This window comes from Lampetra fluviatilis, chromosome 1, assembly GCF_964198595.1.
Source record: "Lampetra fluviatilis chromosome 1, kcLamFluv1.1, whole genome shotgun sequence".
NCBI classification, from domain to species: domain Eukaryota; kingdom Metazoa; phylum Chordata; class Hyperoartia; order Petromyzontiformes; family Petromyzontidae; genus Lampetra; species Lampetra fluviatilis.
Genome location: NC_136275.1, coordinates 18,927,211 through 18,952,599, shown reverse-complemented (window position 1 = coordinate 18,952,599; position 25,389 = coordinate 18,927,211). Strand labels below are relative to the sequence as shown.

General features: G+C 46.7%; 1 protein-coding gene across 5 annotated transcripts in view; it reads left to right on the top strand.

Annotated features, from left to right (window-relative positions):
- The window catches only part of LOC144933611 (POU domain, class 2, transcription factor 3L-like), a 98,064-nt gene extending 76,781 nt beyond the window's left edge, over positions 1–21,283 (top strand). For all 5 annotated transcript variants that reach the window (XM_078858604.1, XM_078858631.1, XM_078858595.1 and 2 more), the window contains 9 exons: positions 62–129; positions 724–909; positions 1,022–1,163; positions 6,991–7,127; positions 7,370–7,504; positions 7,787–7,847; positions 7,995–8,130; positions 12,871–12,941; positions 14,426–21,283. In XM_078858604.1, the coding sequence (XP_078714730.1) occupies positions 62–129; positions 724–909; positions 1,022–1,163; positions 6,991–7,127; positions 7,370–7,504; positions 7,787–7,847; positions 7,995–8,130; positions 12,871–12,941; positions 14,426–14,601 (1,112 nt within the window). In that variant the 3' untranslated portion in view covers positions 14,602–21,283. The remainder of the gene's footprint in view (positions 1–61; positions 130–723; positions 910–1,021; positions 1,164–6,990; positions 7,128–7,369; positions 7,505–7,786; positions 7,848–7,994; positions 8,131–12,870; positions 12,942–14,425) is intronic.
- Positions 21,284–25,389: the final 4,106 nt, after the last annotated feature.

The following is a 25,389-nucleotide window of genomic DNA, read 5'->3' as shown; positions in this document are numbered from 1 at the left end:
GTCATGCACCGCCGTCTTCGACGTTGCCGCCATGGCTCACGCTCCCTCGATGTCCTCGCAGGACTCGCGCAAGCACAGAACGTCCTGCAGCAGTTGCCTCAAGTGACGCAGCGCAGCGTCGCAGCTCCGGTGAGTGCACGCAGAGACAATGATTTCCCCCATGTAGCCGACATTGCACTGTTGGGGCGAGAGCTGTTCGGGTGGTTACTCATCATATGCTTACGAACGAGGCAATTTATACTTCGTGCACTGGCCATCACTTGTATGGGAATAAACTTTCCAAGACATTTCTCTCAAACCTTGTGTATAGGTGCTGTGTGCCCTTGGTTTTAATGATGCCGTGTCATTGATGATGTTAAATGGTTCATCGGCATCATCAGCTTTTATCAATCAACTGCTGGTTCGATTGTCTCATCTTCTCGTCTCCTGCCACCAATTATGTGTATCCAGTATTGGGCACATGATGATGACGACATGGCCCGGTCTTTAGCCCTGGCGAAGTCCTCCAAAATCAACGGTTCCACTAGGAGCCGACAGACCGATAGATGCCCCATGGTCTTGTGTTTCACCGAAGTCGCATGTGTCAGTGTCGTTAAGGACTTCCCAATGCTCATTAGGCGATCCTGATAAAAAGGCCCAGATGGTCAACTCGGCCCAGTGACGGCCTGCTTTCGCAGCCCGCTGAGCGGCTTACGCGCGCGTGCGTGCGTTGTCTTTGTGTAGTTTACCCTGCCCAGTAGAGCGACGGTGCCCGTGGGCGACGTGGCCGCGGGCATGGGCGTTGGCACGGGTGGGTCTGGCGGCGCCGCCAGCCCAGGCATCCAACCCGAGGACCCCAGAGACCTGGAGGAGCTGGAGCTGTTTGCAAAAATGTTCAAGCAGCGGCGCATCAAGCTGGGCTTCACACAGGTAGTAGAGCGTGAGCTGGAGGGGGCTCCCACGTCGACACGCATCGCGTTTTGTTTCACGTATTGTACGCGCCAGTTCGTCCGTCTGTTTAGTTTTCTGTAATTCTTCGCAGGGAGATGTAGGCCTGGCGATGGGCAAGCTGTATGGCAATGACTTCAGTCAGACGACCATCTCCCGTTTCGAGGCACTCAACCTTAGCTTCAAGAACATGTGCAAGCTCAAGCCCCTGCTGGAGAAGTGGCTCAATGACACAGGTGTGCACGTGCGTGAGTGGATATCGGGTGGACAGGCAACCACTGCGCACAGCCAGTGGTTGTCGACTACGGGGCTACGTGGTGGGCAGCAGAGGGTAGTGCGGCAACATCCATTATTATTCTGTGCTTCCCTGTCCCCCACGTCTATGCTCCCCTTCTTCGGCCAACCTGTTGCTAGCCAGCGGGGTGAAGTACGGTCCATAATCCCCCGCTACCCTCACGGTGAGCGGAGTCCCTTATCCATTTGATGAGATAAAAAAAATTGTAGTTAAATTTTGACTTAACTGCAGGAATTCATATTCTTTGGTTCTTTCGGTAAAGTCACATGGATAGAAGAAAAAGAATAATAACTAAAATAAAGTGAATAAAAATAATAAACAACAAAAAACCACGAATGTAGACTGTAGCCTGGTTTTTAATCTGAGTGAGTGTACTGGCAGTCTATAATGTACACTGTAGCAATGGTTATTAAACTGGGTTAGTATACTGGCAGTCTATAATGTAGACCAGGGGTCCTCAAACTACGGCCCGCGGGCCACATGCGGCCCGCCGAGGACATTTATCCGGCCCATGGTCACTAATTGGGCTGCGCTTGTGAGCACTAATTGGGCTGCGCTTGTGAGCACTAATTGGGCTGCGCTTGTGAGCACTAATTGGGCTGCGCTTGTGAGCACTAATTGGGCTGCGCTGGTGAGCACTCATTGGGCTGCGCTGGTGAGCACTCATTGGGCTGCGGTGTTGGGCACTGATTGGGCTGCGGTGGCGAGCACTGATTTGGCTGCGCTGGTGAGCACTGATTGAGCTGCGGCGGTGGGCACTGATTGGGCTGCGCTGGTGAATGGTTCAATGGGCCAATTGACTGGACTTGCCCCCCAGGCCTAAGGCTGCCAGCCCTCCCCTGGCTGCGCTTGACTGGCTCTCCCTCCCTCAGCTCCCTCACTTGCCCCTCGGCTCCACTCCCAGTGATATTCCTGTGTGCTGGGGATGTAGATCCCCAGTACACGCACCGCTGGGTAAATGATAGAGGGGTAATAACAGAGTGATCTCTGATCTCTGGAGGGGCTGCCTGCTGTTTTCCCGTGCTGGTCAGTGACAGACAGCCGAGGAGTAGGAAACCCAATTTAAATGACAGTAAGTGCATTCATATTCTGATTGCTATTCAGTTGTATGAGGTTATATGTTGTATGTTGTGTAAGCCCCGGTTCATACTGTTGCGATCTCTGAGCAGTGCGAGTTCAGCCATATGCTTGTATGGCTGAACTTGCATTAGATTCGGAAGAAAACAGGCACATGTGCCTTCTTTTTTCCTGCAGTGGAATCGGATCGCATGGGTCTTCTCCCCCATGCGATCAGATTCCTATGCGAGTTCGCAGATCGCACTGCGATCTGTGAACAAAACTGCAGGTGTAATTCACTTTTTAATGGCACCCGCACCAGTGTGAGCCTGGGGTAAAAGCGGAGTTCCCCCAATCAGACTGCATTGATGGGCAGTGCAGCCTGTAGGTCTCTGTGTGGGCAAAGTTATTGCTGGTATATTGTTTTTGTAGCGCTGTATATATATTGGTATTTTACTAATAGCAATTTTGACTCCCTAGGAAACAATGATGTCAAGAAAGAGAAAAATTGACTCGGAGTGTAGGATATTCAAAGAACAGTGGACTTATGATTACTTTTTCATGCAGTACAAGGAAAGAGCTGTGTGTCTGATATGCCAGAATATAGTGTCTGTGTTCAAAGAATACAATTTATGTCGACACTATGAAACTCAACATAAAGATAAATATGATTGTTTGGTCGGAGAAGTGAGAAAAGATAAAATATTAAAACTGAAAAATACATTAACAACTCAGCAAAATACTTTTGTGAAGCAGAAGCAGCTAAATATTTCCATTCGTGGAGGGAGAATTTGTTAAAGAATGCCTTCTTTCTGTTGCCAAAGAGATTTATTTAGTACAGTGAGTCTTTCAGGACCTACAATTACACGGAGGATTGAAGAAATGGGAGACAATTTGCATCAGCATTTGCAAAACTCCACAAAAAACTTTCCTATTTTTCCTTGGCACTCGACTAAAGCAATGATGTTCGTGATTCTGCACAACTTCTAATTTTTATTCGTGGGACGAATGACTATGTCGAAGTCACAGAAGAACTTGCTGCACTGTAAAGCATCAAAGGAACAACTACAGGAGAGGATATCTATGAAAAGGTTTGCCAAACTGAATGGTTTGGAGCTGAACTGGGCTAAACTATCCAGTGTGACAACTGATGGTGCTCCTAGCATGGTGGGGTCTAAGAAAGGAGTAATTGCTCGCATTAACCAAGAGATGGACAAACATAACCATTCTCATCCAATAGCCATACACTGCCTCATCCACCAACAAGCGCTGTGTAGTAAATCACTGAAGTGGGACTCTGTTATGAAAATTGTGGTATCTTGTGTTAACTTCATTAGAGCTCATGCACTAAACCACAGACAATTTCAGGTATTTCTGTCTGAGCTTAATGTTGACTATGAAGATGTTCTGTACCACACAGAAGTCCGTTGGCTGAGTCGAGGGAGAGTTTTGAAACGTTTCTATGACTTACTTCCACAGATTACAGCTTTTCTGCTTTCAAAAAACAAAAGTACCAGAGCTCAATGATGCAGAATGGAAATGGCACCTTGCCTTTCTGACAGATGTAACAGAGCTACTCAACAGTTTCAATGTGCAACTTCAAGGAAAGGGGAAGCTCATCTGTGATATGCAATCACATGTCAAAGCATTTGAAGTAAAATTAGGCCTCCTCATCAAACAAGTGAAGGAGGAAAACTTCTGCCATCTCCCCACAACTCAAAATCTGTTAGCGGAAAAACCATTGGTTGCATTCCCAAACAAAACGTGTGGATTCACTGGAAAAATTGCAAAAGGAGTTCCAATTTAGATTTAAAGAGCTTCATCTCCATGAACAGGACATACAGCTTTTCCGTAACCCATTTTCTATTGACATTGAAAATGTGGATACAATTTACCAAATGGAACTGGCTGAACTGCAGAATTGTGACTCTGAAAGACGCATTGAAGTCAAGCAGCCTTCATAATTTCTATGCATCTCTCCCCTCTGAGACATATCCTCATCTCAGGAACCATGCACTCAAAATGGCAACCATCTTTGGCAGCACTTATGTCTGTGAACAGACTTTTTCCAGAATTAAACATTTGAAATCTCCAACCAGATCTAGACTAACGGATGCACACTTGCATCACTTGTTACGACTAGCAGTGACAAATATGGAACCGGACATTGACCATCTCATTAGCCAAAAGCAGGCCCATAGTTCCCATTGAAATAATGGCAAGTTTGTTGATTTTACTTTACTTGTTCTTCATTTAAATATTGTATTTGTTTCCGTTTTGTTTCTTCACTTCAAAATAAGATATATGCAGTGTGCATAGGAATTTGTTCATAGTTTTTTTTAACTATAGTCTGGCCCTCCAACGATCTGAGGGACAGTGAACTGGCCCCCTGTTTAAAAAGTTTGAGGACCCCTGATGTAGACTGTTGCCTTGTTCTTAACCTCGGTGAGTGTACTGGCAGTCTATAATGTAGACTGTAGCCTGGTTTTTAAGCTGGTGAGCGTATTGGCAGTCTATGATGTAGACTTTTTCTTGGTTCTTTCAGTAATTTAAATATGATTAAAAAAAAATAAAACCACGACAATTCGATGGCAAGATAAGCGTTCGTCATCAGGAAATGAGAGGTTAGCCTCTAAAGGCAAACTGTTTATAAAGGTTTAGAGATGGGCGTATCCCAACTCAGCTGTATCTGCGGCAGCAGTTACATTGGGGAAACTAAGCGACATGTATCGGACCGTATTTATGAGCATAAGGCAGATTTGAAACACAGTAGGACCAATACTTTTGCTGTGGCTGATCATTATTTTAACGCAGCTGGTCCACACAAAATAGATTTCTTTAAGACGATGGTACTTTGGAAGCCTACTGGCTATCAAGAAAGATTTGTTCATGAAGCCATCCATATATACAGACACGATTTCAACCGAGATGATAGTTATAATCTAGGATTGAAGCTTTCGTGACTGCAGGAATTACTATACACATTGGTTCTTTCAATAAAGTCACGTATGTAAAAATAAATAAAAATTTAATAAAAATCGATCACGACGTTTCGAACGCAACACAAGCGCTCGTCCTCAGGTGAAAATGGCGTAAACCACACAGCGAGGGAACACACAGAGCACACCGAGAACGGCAAACTGCACGGAGGCAAATACAGCAAGAAGATGGGAGATGCGAACTTAGCAAACCTTAGAAATATAATGCGATGCAACCCAGTCGGCCAACAACACAGTTAGACACTAAACCCGGTTGACCACGTATTTCAAAAGACTGCTAAATCATGTGTCAATTTTCTAGGTTGAACACACCAACGCTAACAGAGGATAAGGACTCATGAACAGACACGCGGTACAAGGTCGCAGAGATACATACACAGAGAAGACACACAGAGGGAAAGGTGTTTTGGGCAGTACAGAGGGACACAGCGAGCAACACCACACCAAGAGACATACACACATGGAGAGGCACACGCAGAAAGACGCCCGGAGGGATAACGTACAGGAACTTATATAGGCTGTAGAGGTGGGGGAAGGGAAGGGTAACCCTGCATGGACATGCAAATACCAATGCAGGAAACAAATCGGGGGAAACACATGGGAAAACGAAGACACCAACCACGGTAAACCAAAACGAAGCCAAATTACAACAAGTAGAGATACATACACAGAGAAGACAACACAATAAGGTTTGCTGAGTTCACTTCTCCCATCTTCTTGCTGTATTTGCCTCCGTGCAGTTTGCCGTTCTCTGTGTGCTCTGTGTGTGATGTCCCTCTGTGTGTTCCCTCGCCGTGTGGTTTACGCCATTTTCACCTGAGGACTAGCGCTTGTTTGTTTTGCTTTTGAAACGTCGTGCTCTATTTAATTTTATTTCTACATATGTGACTTTACCGAAAGAACCAATGAGTATAAGATGGTTATAAACTCAGCAATCATTGGAAAGATGTCATCAACCACTTTGGGTCATGACTTGATTTGTGTATTCTTGTCAACCTCCACCATCAGCAGTGTGGGTATGTGGAGCGAGGTGCAAATGATTGCCCGGTGGCCCTTTTGATTGGTGTAGACCCACTGCGTTGGCGTTGCTTTCTCCTACATTAACATTAGCTGCCCCGCCCATGCTGCTGGCACACTTGGGCTACGCCCATCTCTAAACCTTTAAAAACAGTTTGCCTTTAGAGGCTAACCCCCCTTTTCCTGATGACGACCGCTTGTGTTGCAATCGAAACATCATGGTTTTTATTTATATCTATTTTTTTAAAATGTAGTTTTATTATATTTTAATTACTGAAAGAACCAAGAAAAGTATACATTATAGACTGCCAATATGCTCATCAGCTTTAAAACAAGTCTACAGTCTACATTATAGCCTGCCAGTACACTCACCAAACTTAATAACCAGGCTACAGTCTACATTAGTGGTTTTCTGTTTATTATTTTTATAATTTTTTAATCATTTTTATTCACTTTGTTATTATTTTTCTATCTACGTGACTTTACCGAAAGAACCAAAGAATAATCGTAGTTGCATTGTTAGTGGTCTCGCGAGCACATGTCAGGGGTTCACGAGGGACCCCACCAGCCGGGCGCCTTCTGTAGGATTTGAGTGTCGTCATCACCATTCGCAATCGTAATTCCGTGTGCGTTTTTTCCCTGGCTGTTCTCACCTGGCTTCCCCTCCATCCCCCTGTCCTCACCGGGTGCATCCAGAGCACATTCCGGCTGACACCTCACCCGGAAATCAAAACGCGTCCCCCTCGGGTTTGGAGGGCTTGGGGCGGCGGCGAAAGAAGCGTACGAGCATTGACACGCACGTGCGCGTGGCTCTGGAGAAGAGCTTCCTGGAGGTGAGGCCCAATGAACAATGGTATCCTGCTCACATAAGTGAATAACCCCAGAGCTTGCAGCATGGAATGTTTAAACAACAACAACGACAATTACTTTAACTAATAAACATCTCCGAGTGTAGAGAATGTGTTTTTGTGTATGAAACTCAAGGAGCTGTGTGTGTGTGTGTGTGCGCGCGCTTGTGGTATACGCGTGGCTGTGTGTGCGTGCGCGCGCGTGTCTCTGTCCGTGCGTGTCGTAGCAGAACTGCAAACCGACATCGGAGGAGTTGAGCATGATAGCGGAGCAGCTGCACATGGAGAAGGAGGTGGTGCGGGTGTGGTTCTGTAACCGCCGACAGAAGGAGAAACGCATTAACCCACCTGCCAACACCCTGGTGCGTGCCGACTGGTTAAGGGCTTCGGCACAGGCTGTAGTAATACAGAGGGAGTGCTGTGGGTGTGGGGCTAACTTTGGAAAAGGTTTTTTGGATTGATGTTGGGGCTACATACGCGTACAAAGACTTGAACCTGTGTGCTTGTGTCGTGTTTGGTATATATGTAACGCTGAGTGCAAATAACGGACGTTGAGGCTTTTTTAAATGCAGATTATCCTTGGCCTTTAGAGAGGCGTTGGCCACTGATAACATGCCGGACGCATATGTATGTGTGCATGACAGGTAGAAAGCACCAACTCTAATGCGGTCGTGAGCTTCAACACCGCAATGATGCCCCACTCAGGTACAGCTCCATCACGTAATACTCCGTCGGGTTTTTGTCAAGTCAGGGGCGGTCCTTTCCGTTGTTCCCCCGCTTATGAGCGCCATCGTGTGCCCGCACAATGGCACCTCCTTTCTGAGAACCCCTCGGTTTTGCGTGGCCGTGCAGGCACGTCGCTGGGCAACAGCACAGTGGTCACCACGGCGGCACTGCCCTCCACACCCATCCCTGCCACCGGCTGCGAGATGCTGACGTCTCCACGGCAGCACTCGCTCTCCAGCGGGCAGATGGCGCAGCTGGCGGGGTGGGTCCACTGCTGCGAGAGCAGCCTTGCTCAGCCCTTAACTTCTTGCCCTGTCAATTTATCAATCGATTCATTCAACTAGATTTTTTTTTATTGCTATGTGCCCTTCGCAATGAAATTATCATGGAGCGCTTCGCAAGTGAACGTTAATATTACGTCAATACATATGAGTTAATAATAAAGGTTTTTGGGTTCAATTGCGTAAGTAGAAATGTGTCGTAACCCTCCACCACCCGCCACAGCCAGTAAGGTTTGTCACGTAAAGAAACCGTGCCAATTAGTTACTACGTTGCCAGAATATCGCCCGATGTTGCTGGATGTAATTACCAGAGAAGCGTCGTACTACTCAAATTGTAAACGTTGTGGATTTACTCTCCAACACACCGGTGGGCTGAAGTAGTAACTAATTGGCGCGTTGTTTGTGACAAACCTTACTGGCTGTGTCGGGTGGTGGAGGGCTACGACACATACTTACGCGATCAAACCCAAAATCCTTTATTATGAACAATATGAGTTACACAAAACAATAAAAAGCGTACACGGTTACAAATTTGAGACAAATTATAAAACACACATTTAGCTTATCTGATTGTGTTCATGGTGTGGTCCACACAATCTCGACTAGCACGCTGCACCATGAACACCCACACACTTAGACTATCACGATAATACAGCACAGTTCTAGATTTGAAGCTTTCGTGACTGCAAGGATTCATATTCTTAGGTTTTTTCGGTAAAGTCACGTAGGTAAAACATCAAAATTAATAAAAATAAAATAAAATAAAGATCACGACGTTTCGGAGGCAACACAAGTCTCCGTCATCAGGTGGGACCGTCACAGCCAGATTAGCTGCATCAAGTGAGGCAATGATTCAAGATGTAATCCCTTAAAAGCAAGTTGAGGGGGGAGGAGAGGGGGGGGGAGCTCATCAGAATGTGGTAGCCAATGAATGGAACATATCGGGAGGGAGGGGGGCGGGGCTCAAAGATGGCACGGAGTGCCACGTACAACGCATCGGGAGGGGGAGGGGGGGGCGGAGCTAAAAGGATGGACGACGGCGTGGACGCGGTTGTGCGCAAGCAACTACTGCTGCACACGCCAACGCATTGGACAGAGAGGGGGAGGGGAGGCCTGATACACATGATAGAAAAGAACGAAAATGCCCATGTTTATACCAATGCTGGCTGAACAATGAAGAGAGTACTGTTAAACACTGGGGATGTTAACACTCGTTAAAGTAAAGTAAAATAGTGCCTGTCAGATAAGATGGTCCAAAAAAGTGTAATTAAGTCTTTTTTGCGTGGTTGATAACATCTTTCCAATGATTACTAAGTTTGTACCCATCATCACGGTTGAAATTATGTCTGTGTTTGTATATTTGTATGGCTTCGTGTACAAACCTTTGATGGTAGCCAGGAGGTTTGCAGAGAACCTTGGTCTCGGAAAAGACAATTTCATGAGAGCCCACCGAGTTGTAGCAATGATCGGCAACGGCCGAAGAATCAGTTCTGCCGTGTTTCAGATCTGACTTGTGCTCGCGGACACGATCAGAAACACGACGTTTCGTTTCTCCAATGTAGCAATCACCACAAATGCAACTCAATTTGTAGAGTCCAGGATACTGTAAGTCAGGAACGACATCCTTCACAGATGGAATCAGATCACGGATTTTATGCACTGTACTGAATCGGACTTGGATCTTATGTTTGTTTAGAATTTTGGAGATCTTTTTGGTCACGCCTGCTATGTATGGTAACGTGATAGCTTTGGTCGGAGTTTCATGTGGCTGTTTCTGTGTGGTTGGAGAGACAGCTTGGCGGATAGTACGGTCAGAGTATCCGTTCATCCTGAGAGCCCGATGTACATGTCTTAATTCACCGGTCAGGTGGTGTTGGTCAGAAATGCCATGGGCTCTGTGGTATAGCGTTTTGATGAGAGAATTATTTTGAGATGGGTGGTGGTGGGAATCCGGTTTCAAGTAGGAATCTGTGTGGGTGGCTTTCCTGTAGACAGAATGTCCCAAGGATCCGTCAGGCCTCCTCTCAAACATCCTCGTCAGCTTTGATGTAGTATCTTTGTTTACCAAAGTCCCAGTACCGGACACCGTAACAATAATTGAGGACTTAGTCCAACATGGATTGAATTCTGATGTACCTGCGCTGGTTAGGCATTGCCTCACCAACACCTATTTTACCTGGAATGGCACCTTCTACAAACAGAATGAGGGTACCCCTATGGGCTCCCCCTTGTCACCAGTTATAGCCAACATGTTCATGGAAAAGTTTGAATCAGACGCCATCCAGACATCCACCCTGCGTCCTTCCTTGTGGAAGAGGTATGTGGATGACACTTTCGTCATCTGGCCACATGGCCTCCCAGCATTGAACCACTTCTTGGACCACATCAATTCTCGACACCCATCCATCAGATTCACCATGGAAGTGGAGAAAGACGGTAAACTACCATTCTTGGATATTCTGTTTGAGAGGAGGCCTGACGGATCCTTGGGACATTCTGTCTACAGGAAAGCCACCCACACAGATTCCTACTTGAAACCGGATTCCCACCACCACCCATCTCAAAAGAATTCTCTCATCAAAACGCTATACCACAGAGCCCATGGCATTTCTGACCAACACCACCTGACCGGTGAATTAAGACATGTACATCGGGCCCTCAGGATGAACGGATACTCTGACCGTACTATCCGCCAAGCTGTCTCTCCCACCACACAGAAACAGCCACATGAAACTCCGACCAAAACTATCACGTTACCATACATAGCAGGCGTGACCAAAAAGATCTCCAAAATTCTAAACAAACATAAGATCCAAGTCCGATTCAGTACAGTGCATAAAATCCGTGATCTGATTCCATCTGTGAAGGATGTCGTTCCTGACTTACAGTATCCTGGAGTCTACAAATTGAGTTGCATTTGTGGTGATTGCTACATTGGAGAAACGAAACGTCATGTTTCTGATCGTGTCCGCGAGCACAAGTCAGATCTGAAACACGGCAGAACTGATTCTTCGGCCGTTGCCGATCATTGCTACAACTCGGTGGGCTCTCATGAAATTGTCTTTTCCGAGACCAAGGTTCTCTGCAAACCTCCTGGCTACCATCAAAGGTTTGTACACGAAGCCATACAAATATACAAATACAGACATAATTTCAACCGTGATGATGGGTACAAACTTAGTAATCATTGGAAAGATGTTATCAACCACGCAAAAAAGACTTAATTACACCTTTTTGGACCATCTTATCTGACAGGCACTATTTTACTTTCCTTTACCGAGTGTTAACATCCCCAGTGTTTAACAGTACTCTCTTCATTGTTCAGCCAGCATTGGTATAAACATGGGCATTTTCGTTCTTTTCTATCATGTGTATCAGGCCTCCCCTCCCCCCTCTCTGTCCAATGCGTTGGCTTGTGCAGCAGTAGTTGCTTGCGCACAACCGCGTCCACGCCGTCGTCCATCCTTTTAGCCCCGCCCCCCCTCCCCCTCCCGATGCGTTGTACGTGGCACTCCGTGCCGTCTTTAAGCCCCGCCCCCCTCCCTCCCGATACGTTCCATTCATTGGCTACCACATTCTGATGAGCCCCCCCCTCTCCTCCCCCCTCAACTTGCTTTTAAGGGATTACATCTTGAATCATTGCCTCACTTGATGCAGCTAATCTGGCTGTGACGGTCCCACCTGATGACGGAGACTTGTGTTGCCTCCGAAACGTCGTGATCTTTATTTTATTTAATTTTTATTCATTTTGATGTTTTACCTACGTGACTTTACCGAAAAAACCTAAGAATATGAATACAGCACAGGTTGTTTTTTGTCCATCCCAATGTCCTTTTCCCCCAAGTTATTTTAAATTTTCTCAGTTAAATAAGTCTCTTAATTATTTTCTATTCCCCCTCATAAATAGTGCTGTTTTGTTGCTCGCTGCTTGGCACTTTGGCCTTTGAATCTGTAGTCGGCAACTGTGATATATAAAAATATATATCAAATGAACTATTAGTGGATTGCTATCCCAAGATGCTTCTGGAAATATAACTCAAACCCAGTGTCCAATCAATACATGTTCGATAACTTCTAGGAACTGACTTCTAGGTAAAAGGTGTTGGATGTTCCAATAAATATGAAGGCCCGAGACTGAAGGACCTCATAAGTAGTATTTGAAAATCTACAATCCATCCTGAATTTAACAGAAAGCTTGTGTGTTGATTTAAGTAAGCACAGTGGCTGCAGCATTTTGAACCAATCCTGACCTTGTCTTGTTGAGTCATGTGTTTGTATTCTAATTTCTTTTTCCCCTGTCAGTTCTTGTTGTTCACCCTATACCCCCTAACCCCACCGTGCCCACTCAACTTGCTCCCCGCGTGAAATTCATACCTCTACATGTGCGACTACTGGTTCCGCGTGATCATCTGCGTGGCGGTTGTGTGGGTAACTCTGCCTGCTCCGCGCCGTGGTGGCCGTGGTGGTGTTGTTTGTGGCGAGCGGTAGCGCAGCGATTAGTGCACTGCGCTACTAACCCGGTGACACGAGTTTGATTCCTGCTCACGGCCAAAACCAGCGACGATTTATCTGATCTGGTCCTGGGCGTGGTGCTGGCACCCCCCCACCCCGTCATGTGCCGTGCCGGCCTTCATAGGTGCTCTCTAACAGCACTTTCCCTAAGAGTTGTTAAGGCTACACGGGGGATCTTTGTAATTGTCTGTGTTGTTTTCGTCGTTCAGGGGCACTGTCGTCAGCTTCACGCCGGCGCCACTGGCATCGTCCTCGGCCCCCACCTTTGCCACCATCCAGAGTATGGCGGCAGCACCCCGCGCACTCGCCCCGCACACGTTCGGCCGATGCTGAACCCAACTTATGCACCAAATCTAAGTTGAGAACCTTCTGACCATTGTGTCCTGAGACCGTTTTGCCCCGTGAGGTTTTGTTCGTCGAGGTTTTAAAAATATATACATATTCCAAAATTAGCATATTACAATGCAAAATGTTTGAATGTCTGTTATCAAAAGTAATTCAAATATCTCTTTAAGCTTTTGGGGTTGTCTCTTAATTAAGCTGCTACCAATAGAGATTGTCAATGAATGTGTCAAAAATGTAATGCACACCAGTGCGTGCTATTGATTCCACCACCTGATCCTGGCACAGGTCTGTTAGTATTTTTTTACATTGACCGACGGTAATGTGGTGATTCTAGATTTGAAGCTTTCGTGACTGCAAGGATTCATATTCTTAGGTTTTTTCGGTAAAGTCATTAGGTAAAAAATTAAAATTAATAAAAATAAAATAAAAATCACGACGTTTCGGAGGCAACACAAGCTTCCGTCTTCAGGTGGAACCGTCACAGCACGATAGCTGTATCAAGTGAGAGAGATTCCAAGAAAACAGTCCTTGTATATATACTGGTTGAGGGTGGGAGGAGCCAAGGTAGGCCCTGAATATTATTTTTGTGAGGTTCGGTGCGGCTGAAGCACGCTGTTAGGAATGAGCCTTTGTTGTGAAAACTAGGTGCGGATGATGTAAAGGTGCGTGTAAATGGGACTGCGCCTTTAGTTATGTCGAGGTGATGCGACTGAAATCGCTGCCAGGAAATGAGTTTTTGTTGTGTAGAATGGTTGACTGAGTCTATTGTTATGTAGAGATGGTGCGGCTGAAATTGCTGCCAGGAATGCTCCAAATATGTGTAGTTAAATCTTTTTTGCATGGTTAATAACATCTTTCCAATGATTACTAAGTTAGTAATTTTGCATGGTTAATAACATCTTTCCAATGATTACTAAGTTAGTAATTACTAACTTACTAAGTTAGTAATCATTGGAAAGATTTTATTAACCATGCAAAAAAGATTTAACTACACATATTTGGAGCATTCCTGGCAGCGATTTCAGCCGCACCACCTCTACATAACAATAGGCTCAGTCAACCATTCTACACAACAAAGACTCATTTCCTGGCAGCGATTTCACGTGACTTTACCGAAAAAACCTAACAATATGGTAATGTGGTGCTCGCACCGTATTTACAGCGTCTGCCTTAACATGGATATCACTCCTGTGACACCTTTCATAAGAGCAGGCCAACCGTGTGCCGTTGTCATGGGCTTTTGAAAAATCGCTCAACAAACGAACATTTCAAATTAAACCACTACCTCTTCAGTTCTTACGATTTGACATGCGTCCATTATTTTAGGCAGGATGAGTGACGCACACAATCGAAATATTACATCACGACGACGACAGTGATGCCGACCCCCCCCTTCCACTGCCTCTCCGCCCCGTACAGCGCTGCAGAGTGGGGGGACCCTGATTGACGGGAGCCTCCTGATCGGCAGCTCTGCGGGTGCCGCGGGCTCCACCCCGCTGTTCATCAGCGCGGCGGGGATCCCACTCGTCAGCACCGTGGTCACCACGCCCGCCGGCACCAGCGCGACCTCCGACGCCACGGCGCGCGTGCAGTAGCCGCCGCGGTGACGCGCGTGGCCTCTGCCTCGCCCTCAACAGCCGCAGCCAGGCCTTGCCAGCACCACGCTGGCTGCCGACCGGGCCGTGGCGATGGATGTTGAGGGTGCGACGTCTGTGTAATGAGAACAATGTCAAAAAAACAACATTGGTGGGAGACTCGAGGAGAAACAGCGGTCGTCGTTGCTGACAGTAGAAACTTGTGTTTGTTTCCCTTACTTCATCACCACGGCATTTGCTTAGTCTGCCCCATCATTGCCACAGCCTCTGCAAAAACCGACTGCCTAACTACTGCCACCACAGGAGCCGGGTGAGTGCAGCCCACCATGAGACTTGATGTGAGGGGCAGAGGGACTTCAGCTGCTGCCGCACCAATCTCGGGACCCCGAGACTGTAAACACGGCAGCCGTTGGCCAGTTATTACCAGGTGGTGGATCAGGCTGTCGTTCAAAACGCACCGCCAGAGTGCGAGCGGCAAGCACGCCAGCCAGCCAACGTTCCTCAACAGTGTCGCACACCCACATGGCAGTCACACCCTCCGCCCATGGGAACCGCAGGGCAGTGCTGACCCCAGCATAACCATGCTTCTCGTGTTAACGCCGCCGCTACTTACATGCGTTTTCAGAAATATTTGTGGCATTGCCATGGTGCGCTATTTAGGTTTTGGGCAGAGCATCGTGAAGTGGAGAGGCCATTTTTCTCCACCCCGACAAGATGAGCTGTTGCTCTGGACCTGAGTTTGGATTCTCTTCAACCCACCGGTGCCCTCAAGTTGTTAATCTGCCAGTGTGTACTTCTACTGAAGTGATAAAGAGATCAACTGTATCAGAGTGTATTCGGATGAAGCCCTATGGTACAACATTTTATAGCCTACCCTGAACACTCTTGTGATGCATCTGAACGCACACCCTTGGAGGTCACGGAGCTTTTTGGCAAGTATCCGTATGAAAACTTTGCAGATTATCCAAAGATTATCTCTGTGTGCTCTGTGTGTGTGTTTGTGATACATGTGCGGTCAGGAGACTTGTGCGTCCAGCTGAGATTGAATTGAGTAATTTATGTTTTCTTTCTCCACCCGTCGTGATGCGTCTGGTTGTTGCAGACGTGGTGACGAGCGAGACGCAAGCAACTATTGAAGTGCACAACTAGTTTTTGCCGATGCTGTCCGTTTCGCACACAGCTCTTGTTTTTAAATGCTTGTTCCACAGTGAGGGAGACATGGTTTTCATTTGCACAAGGAGGATGAGAAGCTGAAGTTGGATTTTACATTGTAAATGGTACATGCTGCATTATAAGACTGTTTTCCATTGCCAAATATGTGTAGTCACGCCCCTTTGTACGTATTGTATGTTGAACTTTTTAACACGTAGGCTTTCGTGACCAATATCATCCATAATAGAGGTTTTTGGGTTAGATCACGTAAATATATAAATGTGTCATTAAAACCCGGCACCACCCGACACAGCCAACTAGTAAGGGTTGTCATGTTAACGGAAAGTGCCAATTCGTCACTAGTACAGCACACCGGTGTGTTGGAGTGCCAAGCCACAGCATTTACAATCCGAGTACGACGTTTCGCCAGTAATTACAACTAGCTTCATCAGGCAACAGCCAGAATTGGCATGTTCTGTTTACGTGACAACCCTTACTAGTTGGCTGTGTCGGGTGGTGGCGGGTTTTAACGACACATTTACACGATCTAACTAAAAAAACCTCTTATGGATGTTGAACTTCTTTCGCACCCTACGTAGCTAATTGTGCTAATCGGAGGTGCGAGGGAAGGATAACAAACTAAGTCAGTTCAGAGAGCAGCCTGCTTTTAAACCTTCAGGTTTAACTTTCTGCCTTTAGGTCACAAGATTGCAAATGTGTGCACCATCACTGCCTTCTGTCTCCTGCCGCCCGAGCAATAGAGTCCGCCCGCTGGATGGCTCGATGTGCTTTCTCACCCAGTATTCGTCGAGCTGCCACTTGGAACAGGCAGGGGCAGTTGGGAGAGGTGCGTGGGGAATCGCCAGCACCGTTTAATGTAATCGAGTAAGCCTGGTCCTCAATCGGTTGGGCATTGTAGGCGGGTGGTCAGTGTGAAGGGTGTGTTTAATTTGCCAAGGGAAATGCAGCCGGACAGTTCCAGCCACATTGAGTTGAAGACTATCAATCACTCTCTTCTCGTGTCCAACAAATCCATTGTCATCTTTGTGATGTTACTTCATACTTCTAAGAGTAAATTAGTGGTGCGTGCTCATATTATTTTGTGAATAATAATAAGACATTGTTAGGTAAATTAAGATTAGTGCAGGCTACAATAGTCCCATTTTCTTTCGTGGATACACTGCTGCTTTCTCATCACAGTTCTCATTGCTCCGATGTCGGATTTGTTTTCTTTTTTCACATTTGCACATGAGTCTAACATTCGGGCATGTTGGTCTGGTTACATTAAGCAATGTGCTTGTGGGTCAATGTATTCCTGCTCATCACTTGAGCCCGGTTGTTGAGAGTGCTTGGAGTGAGACAAAGTGCAAATCGAAGAGAGCTGTCCGTCACCCCCCCCCCCACCACTGCATGCCGTTTGTAAACAGGAAATCTTCCATGTGCGCAGCTTTAAACAAAAAATATAAATGCACGTTTGGTGAGCTTTAACTGCTTTCAGCTGGCACGGGGATACGGTGCTCTGTGTTCATGCAAAAAAAATAGAATCTATGAACTTGATAGCCAGGGTCAATTCATCGAGTTGAACATATTTTAACGTGAGATGTGACTGCATGCCAAGAATAATGTTTTGATGAGGGTTCGGTAAGGTTCTGAATTGAGTAAGTTATGTCGCTCGGGGCAAGTCCTCCTCGTCAAATGAGGCAGCATTACAGGAGGTGTTCATTGTAAGAATGAGAATATTTATCCTGGAGGAATCCGACGAGCCATGAAGCTCTTTGTCACGTGTTGTTGATGCTACTCGCGCAGATTTCTGATTCGTCGTCTTGCGACTTCGACAAAATATGAAAGAAGCTGAACACACGTCCTTACCTTGTCACTCGTCTGCCGCCTGCCGGCTTTCATGTGGAAGTGCTGAATTTTGGCGACGTAGCTTCCTCTGCTCAGGATTAATTTCTGCATCGCACGGGAGTAACAGCCGATTAGAAATTGGCTGCGCTTCTCGCAGCTGAATAAGTTGGGTAAAAATAGAGAACTGGATCGAAATAACGACGGTCGTTTGTGTTTCAACATCGATTCACGTGGCACATTCAGCAGCGTCGAGTGGTAACTTCTATTGGAGATTGAGTTTTTACTCCCTTCGTTGAGGGCATTCATTTATCTCTTGAAGCCACACCAGGAGCCCCTTTTGGTGTGCAGCTGGTCATGTAAATGAGATCGAAACCTAGAGGTCGAGGACGTAATGTGTACTTGTGCCTGCATGTGTTGGGGCTCTTGAATTGTGGGGACTGGTAGTGGAGCGGTTGGCGAGCTGCACTACGAACCCGGCGTCCCGAGTTCGATTCCCGTTCACGGCCAACACCACTGACAATTATTTGATCCGGTCCTGGGTATCCCCTAGATCAGGGGTGGGGAACGTCCGGCCCGCGGGCCGTGTGAGGCCCGCGAAATCATTTGATGTGGCCCTGCCAAGGCAACCGCAGGCGAGACTCGAAATTCAATAAATCTAGGAGCAAACCTGTAAAAGCAGTTGTGAGTAGCAACATCATCAATAGCAGCTAACATCACACGCCTCGCCAATGAGAAGCAGTTCCGGCCATCACAGGGGTGAGTTCATTAAATGTTTGACCAATTATAACAGGCAAATTTTTAAGTTGATCATTTTTGTTTGATCCGCGAATGATGTTATAAATATCCCAATGGCCCTTGGCAGAAGCAAGGTTCCCCACCCCTGCCCCTAGATCAACTCCTCAAATCAATACCTGGTGCGGTGTGTAAACATTGCCACTAGGGAGACAAAGGCGGCCTAGCGTGGTACTGGCAATCCCTCATGTGCCGTGCCGGCCTTAATAGGTGCTCGCTAACAGCGCCTGCCCCAACAGTCTCTTAAGGCTATATGGGGGACTTTGTCTTTTTGGGCTCTGATTACATTGGGCACTGCAGTCACAGCACTTACGGACTCTTAAGAGATCTTTTTTTATAGCAATGCAGTCCAAATGAATGGCAGAACGGTGAGTGGGAATGCATTCGATGCAGATCCAGTACGCGTTGCAAAAACCCGTTTTTTCTGTGCTTGGTCTTACACAAGTTACCACCCCGTTCCGAGGGCGACCTGTGGTTGGAACGATACTCTTAGAGGGAACCTGGGACCCCTGGAAGCGCTTTTTCCTATTCATTGCAGCGTCAGCTGGAGCTCCTGTTCGAGTGATGTTACAGTTCGTGGCACCATGTGCGCACATTGCTGCACAGCGTTCGAAATGTCTCGAGATTTACGCTTTCGGCCTCAAGTCGGCCGCAGCTTAAATGCTCTTCATTTGCCTTCCTTGTAGCTCTGAGTCTTTAAACAGTTTGCACGTAGCTCTGTAGAGATGCTGTGTGCGAGATCGGCGTTTCTCCGGACCTCAAAATACTTAGCATCATATCCCCCTCCTGGGAATGTTGGCAGGACCCCCCCCCCCCCAACAACCGCATCGTGAAAAAAAGTGTCCTGTGACTCAACGGGGACTTTCCTGGATAAATGTGTGAACCCCTTCTGAGTTAGTTCTGACCACCAATATATTTGCCCCGTCCGGCGCTCGACGTGGCTCTCATCCGTTATCCTCGCTGCCTTCGTTTCAGCGCGACTCGGCGCACAGATGTCCCTTCCCCCGTCCCCATTAAGATAGCTTCTGTGTTTAAATTTTGAGTGCGGCGGCGTGTGCTGTGCGCCACGCATTGCGCACGCAGTCGGATGATGAAGCAGGGGGAAACAAACACGGCGACATTGTAATTTAATTTAATCGTATCTTGGGGTTTTGTAGTTTTCAGAGGTTACGGGTTGTTCCAGGTGAAATAATGCTTAAAATATTGTTTAGTTTGATTTAACACGTTTTTATGGTCTTTTTTGTATATACTATATAGCAGTGGTAGTATTCCAATGAATTATTACATTGTGATGTTTTTAACAAGAGTATATTGATTGATAAACACCATTGGCTCGCAACCTGGGTGCCAAGATCCACGATTCGGGGCCCTGGATATCCGCGTTGGGCATCTTCAGGGTGGGCCCCTCAAACGTTCATTTTTCATTCGAAATATTTAATTTTATTTGCAGGTAAAGTGGTGTTGGGAGCCAGTGGATTCTAAAACATGATTTTAACATGTACATTCTTTTTTTATATTTGTGTTATGTCCTGTACATATAGAGATATAATTCTTTTTTTAAGGTTCAATGACAGCCTGTGAATAGATTTGTGCGCATGTGCAGATGTACGTAAACCTGTATGTGCGTCCCCTTAAAGTCTTAAGCGCTGACTTCTATCTAGTTACAATGCTTCATTTCCATTTATCTGGGTCGACACTTTCTTCCTAAGGCGATGCAGTTGGTCGCGAAAGCCTCCCTGTTAAAGGGCACACTTCGACGGTGATTAGAAACCCCCACGGTGAGCTTTCGGACTGGCGTCACAGAAGTCACTGTACATCCGAACTTATACATAAAACAGAAAGAATTGTCGGTGCTTATTGTGTGGCAGATACCGATGCCCTAAAAAATCGCGTTGGAAGCCAGTGTCCATCGCCGACCCTACTTGTTTATCACCGAGTCATTCTAAGTCCTCACCGATTGCGGATTGGTTCCAGCGGTATTTTGCTTAATTCGGCAAGCGCTGTTCATACCAGCAGTGCACGCGAATGAACAGTGCGTTCAGCCGACGAAGACTTTTGATGTTCGAGGTGGCCAATATAATGGTGCAAATTCCCAACGGCAGTGTCCCATTTAACAAACAGCAAAAAACGTGTGACAGAATATCGTCCTTTATTGGTTAAATGCGCATTTTGTTGACAAAAAATAGGCTTAGGCGCTGCTGTTATTACGGCGTCGGTTTTTTGTGCAAGGGCTCCCTAACAAGTTTGCAGTATTGAGTTCACGACTTTCTGTGTATCTGGCGCCCCTCACTAACTCATTACGGGGTCGGACTGGGTAAGCGCCTCCCACTGAAATTAAGCCACACGCCCCCCCTGCTCGAGTAGGAAATAATAAATGATTGGTTTCACGTGGTAATGTGAGTTGCTCATATGGCGGTTACCGACACGCTGCGACTAGGAGCGTGTCGTTGACCACCTATGAAAACCAGATTTAGCCCGAGTACTAAAATCTAGTTTTATCTTAACTCGGTCTAAAATTATGAATTTATAGCCACCGATTAACTAAGCTGTGACGTGATGAGATTAATCATCTCTTATGCAGAGGCTGTCTGCATGACATAACTGTTGTTGTAAAGGAATCGAGTAGTTAAAAATGCTCCGATTTTTTTTTGGAGGTAATTTTCACATGATATTGGCAATGACGCAGATACGGGGCATCTACTCTTGCGAATTGTGTCACAGGGTGTTTAATGTCCACTTTACGTTGCACAGTGCGATTTTGTATTTAGCATGAGCAGTTAGACAAATTAAAAACCAGTTCAGTGCAACCATTTTGACCAAACCATTATTTTACAATGAGACAATAAAGAATATAGTACACATTGAAGCATTGGGAAACATTTTTTTTTATCTTCTTGGTTCTTTCGGTAAAGTCACGTAGAAGGGAAGTAATAAAATAATAAAAATAAAACATAATAAAACAATTCTCACGACGTTTCGGCCACAACGCAAGCAGCCGTCCTCAGGCGAATTGGTTTCAGCGAAACATTTCTTCGCCTGAGGACGGCTGCTTGCGTTGTGGCCGAAACGTCGTGAGAATTGTTTTATTATGTTTTATTTTTATTATTTTATTACTTCCCTTCTACGTGACTTTACCGAAAGAACCAAGAAGATGAATCCCTGCAGTCACGAAAGCTTTAAATCGAAATTTTTTTTTATAATAAAAAAAGATTTATTCAAAACTGAGTTCATTAAAAGTGTTTTACGAGTAGCTTTCTGTTTCGCTGAAACCAATTTCTTTCATGTAAAAAGGGCTAATGAATACGGTTAACCCAGTGCCACATACGTCACGAAAGTTAACCTCACGTGAATACACATAGGCCATGACGATGCAAATAAGAAAACTATTTTTGTACCGTCGGCAAGACAGACTTTCGCTTACTGTAACAGTAGCTCGTACGGTTCGGGTTTGTGCTCGTGTGCGTGCGCGTGCGCGCCCGAGTGCCGTAGGTACGCGTGGCGCGTGCGCCTACGATCTTGACCCCTCGAACACTCGGACCCATGACCCTCGTGCTCGCACCTCCCCTGGGATGAACGGGTACAGAGAAGAGTGGCTGTGGATGTTGGAGGAGTGCACCATTTACTTAAATACCTCATCTGTCTAGAAACCAAATGTCGAGCTTGCCCTAGTTGCACAGTTGGGAGTTGCATTGTTTAGTGGCTTTGTGCGTTCACGCGCAGCACTGCTTCAAATCGTGATCGATGACGAGCTCAGTTTGCTGATTAGGATGTGTGATGGGCGAACCTAGAGACGGGACCGCGATGATGAACGTGCATGGGGTTCAGGTTAAAGTTGCTGCACGGCACTTGGATGTGCGTTGTGCTCCCTCGCTTCGGACCGTTCCATTTCGCGTCGGGGTGACGTGACGTTCCTGCCACCGGGTGTCCAGTTCCGATGTGCAGGATCTGCCCTTCTGCTTTGACGATTGTTCCCCCCCCACAGCCCCCGTCACATAATTACCTCTGTGGGTGCCTCTTGAATGTGATGCATAGGTGAGGTGCACGCCTGCATTGTACGAATAATAAGCGTAGCAGTTGTGACACTCCAGTCCGCTCGACCCCTCCCCGCGGTGCATCTTCAGTTCAGCTTTCCCCATGTTTTGTCATGTTCACCAACTGAATTGGAAATTGGATAATCAGTGGCACGCGTTGTCCATTGGTTGGTGAAGAAGCTGGACTGGCAGGTGGGCTGTGTGAGTTACGCGAGGGTTGTCGTTCCATAACCATTGGTTTCGTATGAAATGTCATTCGTTTTTATCTCATTGTTGCATTCTGTGGGTTAATTGTTTAGTGTCTGAATCGGCTGAAATAAATAATCCACGGTTCACGTCCATTTCCCAGGTGGATTGAATACATTTAGCAGGACAATTGTTGAGCACACGCGCTGCATCGACACTTGTGGTTTACATTCTGTCCGAGACACACCTGCCATTTTCATATCTGACTAATTTACATTGCATCTGGAGGAGTGGTAATGGACGGGGGTGGGGGGGGGGAGTCTTAAGGACTGGGACATGAGACAACGCCTGAGGCAACGTCTGGTGTCTGCCATTAAAATGCTTGAGTTTTCACTGTGGGTCAGTGTCAGCTCCTCCGGCCGTGCCCAGCGTTGGTCTGGAGAGCTGCCCATCACTGTTACGTTTCACGAGGGAGGCCTCGTTCACCCCAACACCCGCTTGCCTGCGTAGCCCGAGGACTCGAGGCTCAACCTGCAAATGCAGCGACGGGCGGTGTCTGCTGCTGCTGCTGCCGGCAAGGTGCCACCTTAAGTCCTACTGCAGCTGGCGGGTTCGAGCCTCTTGACCTGGATGATGCGACGACCCGCGTCTGTACGCAAAGCGTTGTTTGTATGCGTGCTTTCCGCAAACAAGTGGCGTTACGCGTTCGCGTGAGCTGCGCGAGTTCCTACGATGCCCGGTGGTTGTAGCGTCTCGAGCAGAATGTGACGTTCATCTCAAGTGCTACGTGCAACTCCGATTGTGAACTGTAACGAGACGAGCGAAATGTGTGCTTTGTTTGATTCGTTTTGAAACCAAAGAGAAGCATTCTTTGCCCGGAAGGGATCCCCAGCTCGGGGGGGGGGGGGTGTCCGCCTGGGTGCCTGAATAATAATTGTGGTTTTTTTTCACTGAAAATTTTAACTAAAACCAAAACTGAGTGCTGTACTGTGCTGTCCGTGTGAATGTGTGCACATACGACTTGTACAAACTGACCCTGTGTCGCCTTGCTTTATCGTACAGTGCCAATTAAAACGCTTCAGCGGATCCGGCCCCGTACGTCGATGCTCGTGGTAACTCCTGCATTGGTGGGATTTGCCCCCCCCCATCCCTGGTTTTTGTGCTCTTATAACGTGTGGTGTGCGGAAGCAGTCGAAGAATACTGAACACTTAAATCAATGACTACTTCACGTAATTGTCCCGCCTGGCGAGCGCTGCATTGCTTTCCAGGGGGTGAATGGAGGGCCCTCGATCTGCCATGATGAACTTTTAAAGCCTTGCCCTTCACTTAGGCATGGCTTTGAATATATCCGTGTAAAGGAACGTTCACAGAGAAAATGGAATACAGTTATTAATTATATTATACATGCTCAATCGCTGGCGCAGTGCCAGTGGTTTGGGAATTTCTCTAATGTAGAATGTCCATTGAATTTTAAGTTATGTAGTTTTTTGGGGGTTTGCTTAAAAAGTATCGAGGATAATTTCTCTAAACTTACTCATACATGCCTGATCCGTGGTCCGGTTTTATTGTACGATCAGTTTCCTGCACATTCATCCGCAGATTGGTTATTAGGGTCCACCGAGCGCACCTTTTGACTAACGAACACAAAAGTTGGACCACGGAGGGGGGAGGGGAGCATGCATGGCATACGACATGAAGTTTAAGGAGATCTTGGCTAGTGTGAAGTTACATCTGACCCTGCAAATGCACATGGGGTCAAGCGATCGCACGAGGCAAAGCTGGCCCTGTTCATCTGGTCCATCGTGCAGCAGCTCCCTTCACCCTTTGACTATCACTGTTATGTTCTAATACAACCTTAATATATTGGGTTTTCTTAAATAATGTATGTTTGAGATTTTGGTACTCCTGTATTTTAAGTATTAAAGGTATCTAGTAAGAGTGGCCTTGCGTTCTGACTGCCTTCCATGAGTGCGTATTGCCAGGTGCTTCTGTTGGTACCCTTTCCACACATCGATTACCTCGGGGGAATTTATCTAGATCCAAGTTGACTTCACTATTTAAGATTTGTCAGGACGATGGTTCTTCCAGCTGTGGACAATTTTGTTCAGTCAAAACGTGAACCACCTACAATTCAATTAACATTTCTACCTTCAGTGTTGCAACTATTTTTTGTTTCCTGCTAAATATACACATCTATGCTCCCATGCCTTGTTAGACCTACCTCGCCGAGTTATTTGTCCCAGTTACAGAACCTGTCGTGGTTTTACTTGCCTCTGAGAAAAGGTTAGAGCTATGGTTGAAAAGATACATCTCCACCTGCAAGCTCCTCTTCGGAGGATCATGGCCCACTCAAACTCAGTCTGTGATAACTATGCTTGCGTGTCAACTGGGATTAAGTGGCAGTGACTGGACAGCCCCATTCACAAGTGGTTATGGCCCGAATCCTCTGGCATCTGTAGAGGGGGGGGGGCTTTAGGGAGGGAGGCCTGCTGGATGCCGTGCAGTTCGCATGGATTTTCGCTCTCATCGCAAGCGATGGTGGTGGCGGCACCGTTGGAAAAGTAATTTTCATTCGCATACATCGTCAAAACTCGTTTCACTGCCACGGTTGCATCCCGCCCACCTCCACGGGAAGATTCTTCTGCCCGCGTCTGGACCCGTGCCCCAAGGAGTCCCGTGTGGAAGGTGGGAACTGCAGGGGGCCCTTCGTGGGTGGATCTCCCCAGGTGGTGCTTGGCTGTTGGTGACTGACTCCGTTCCAGTTATGGAAGGGATTTG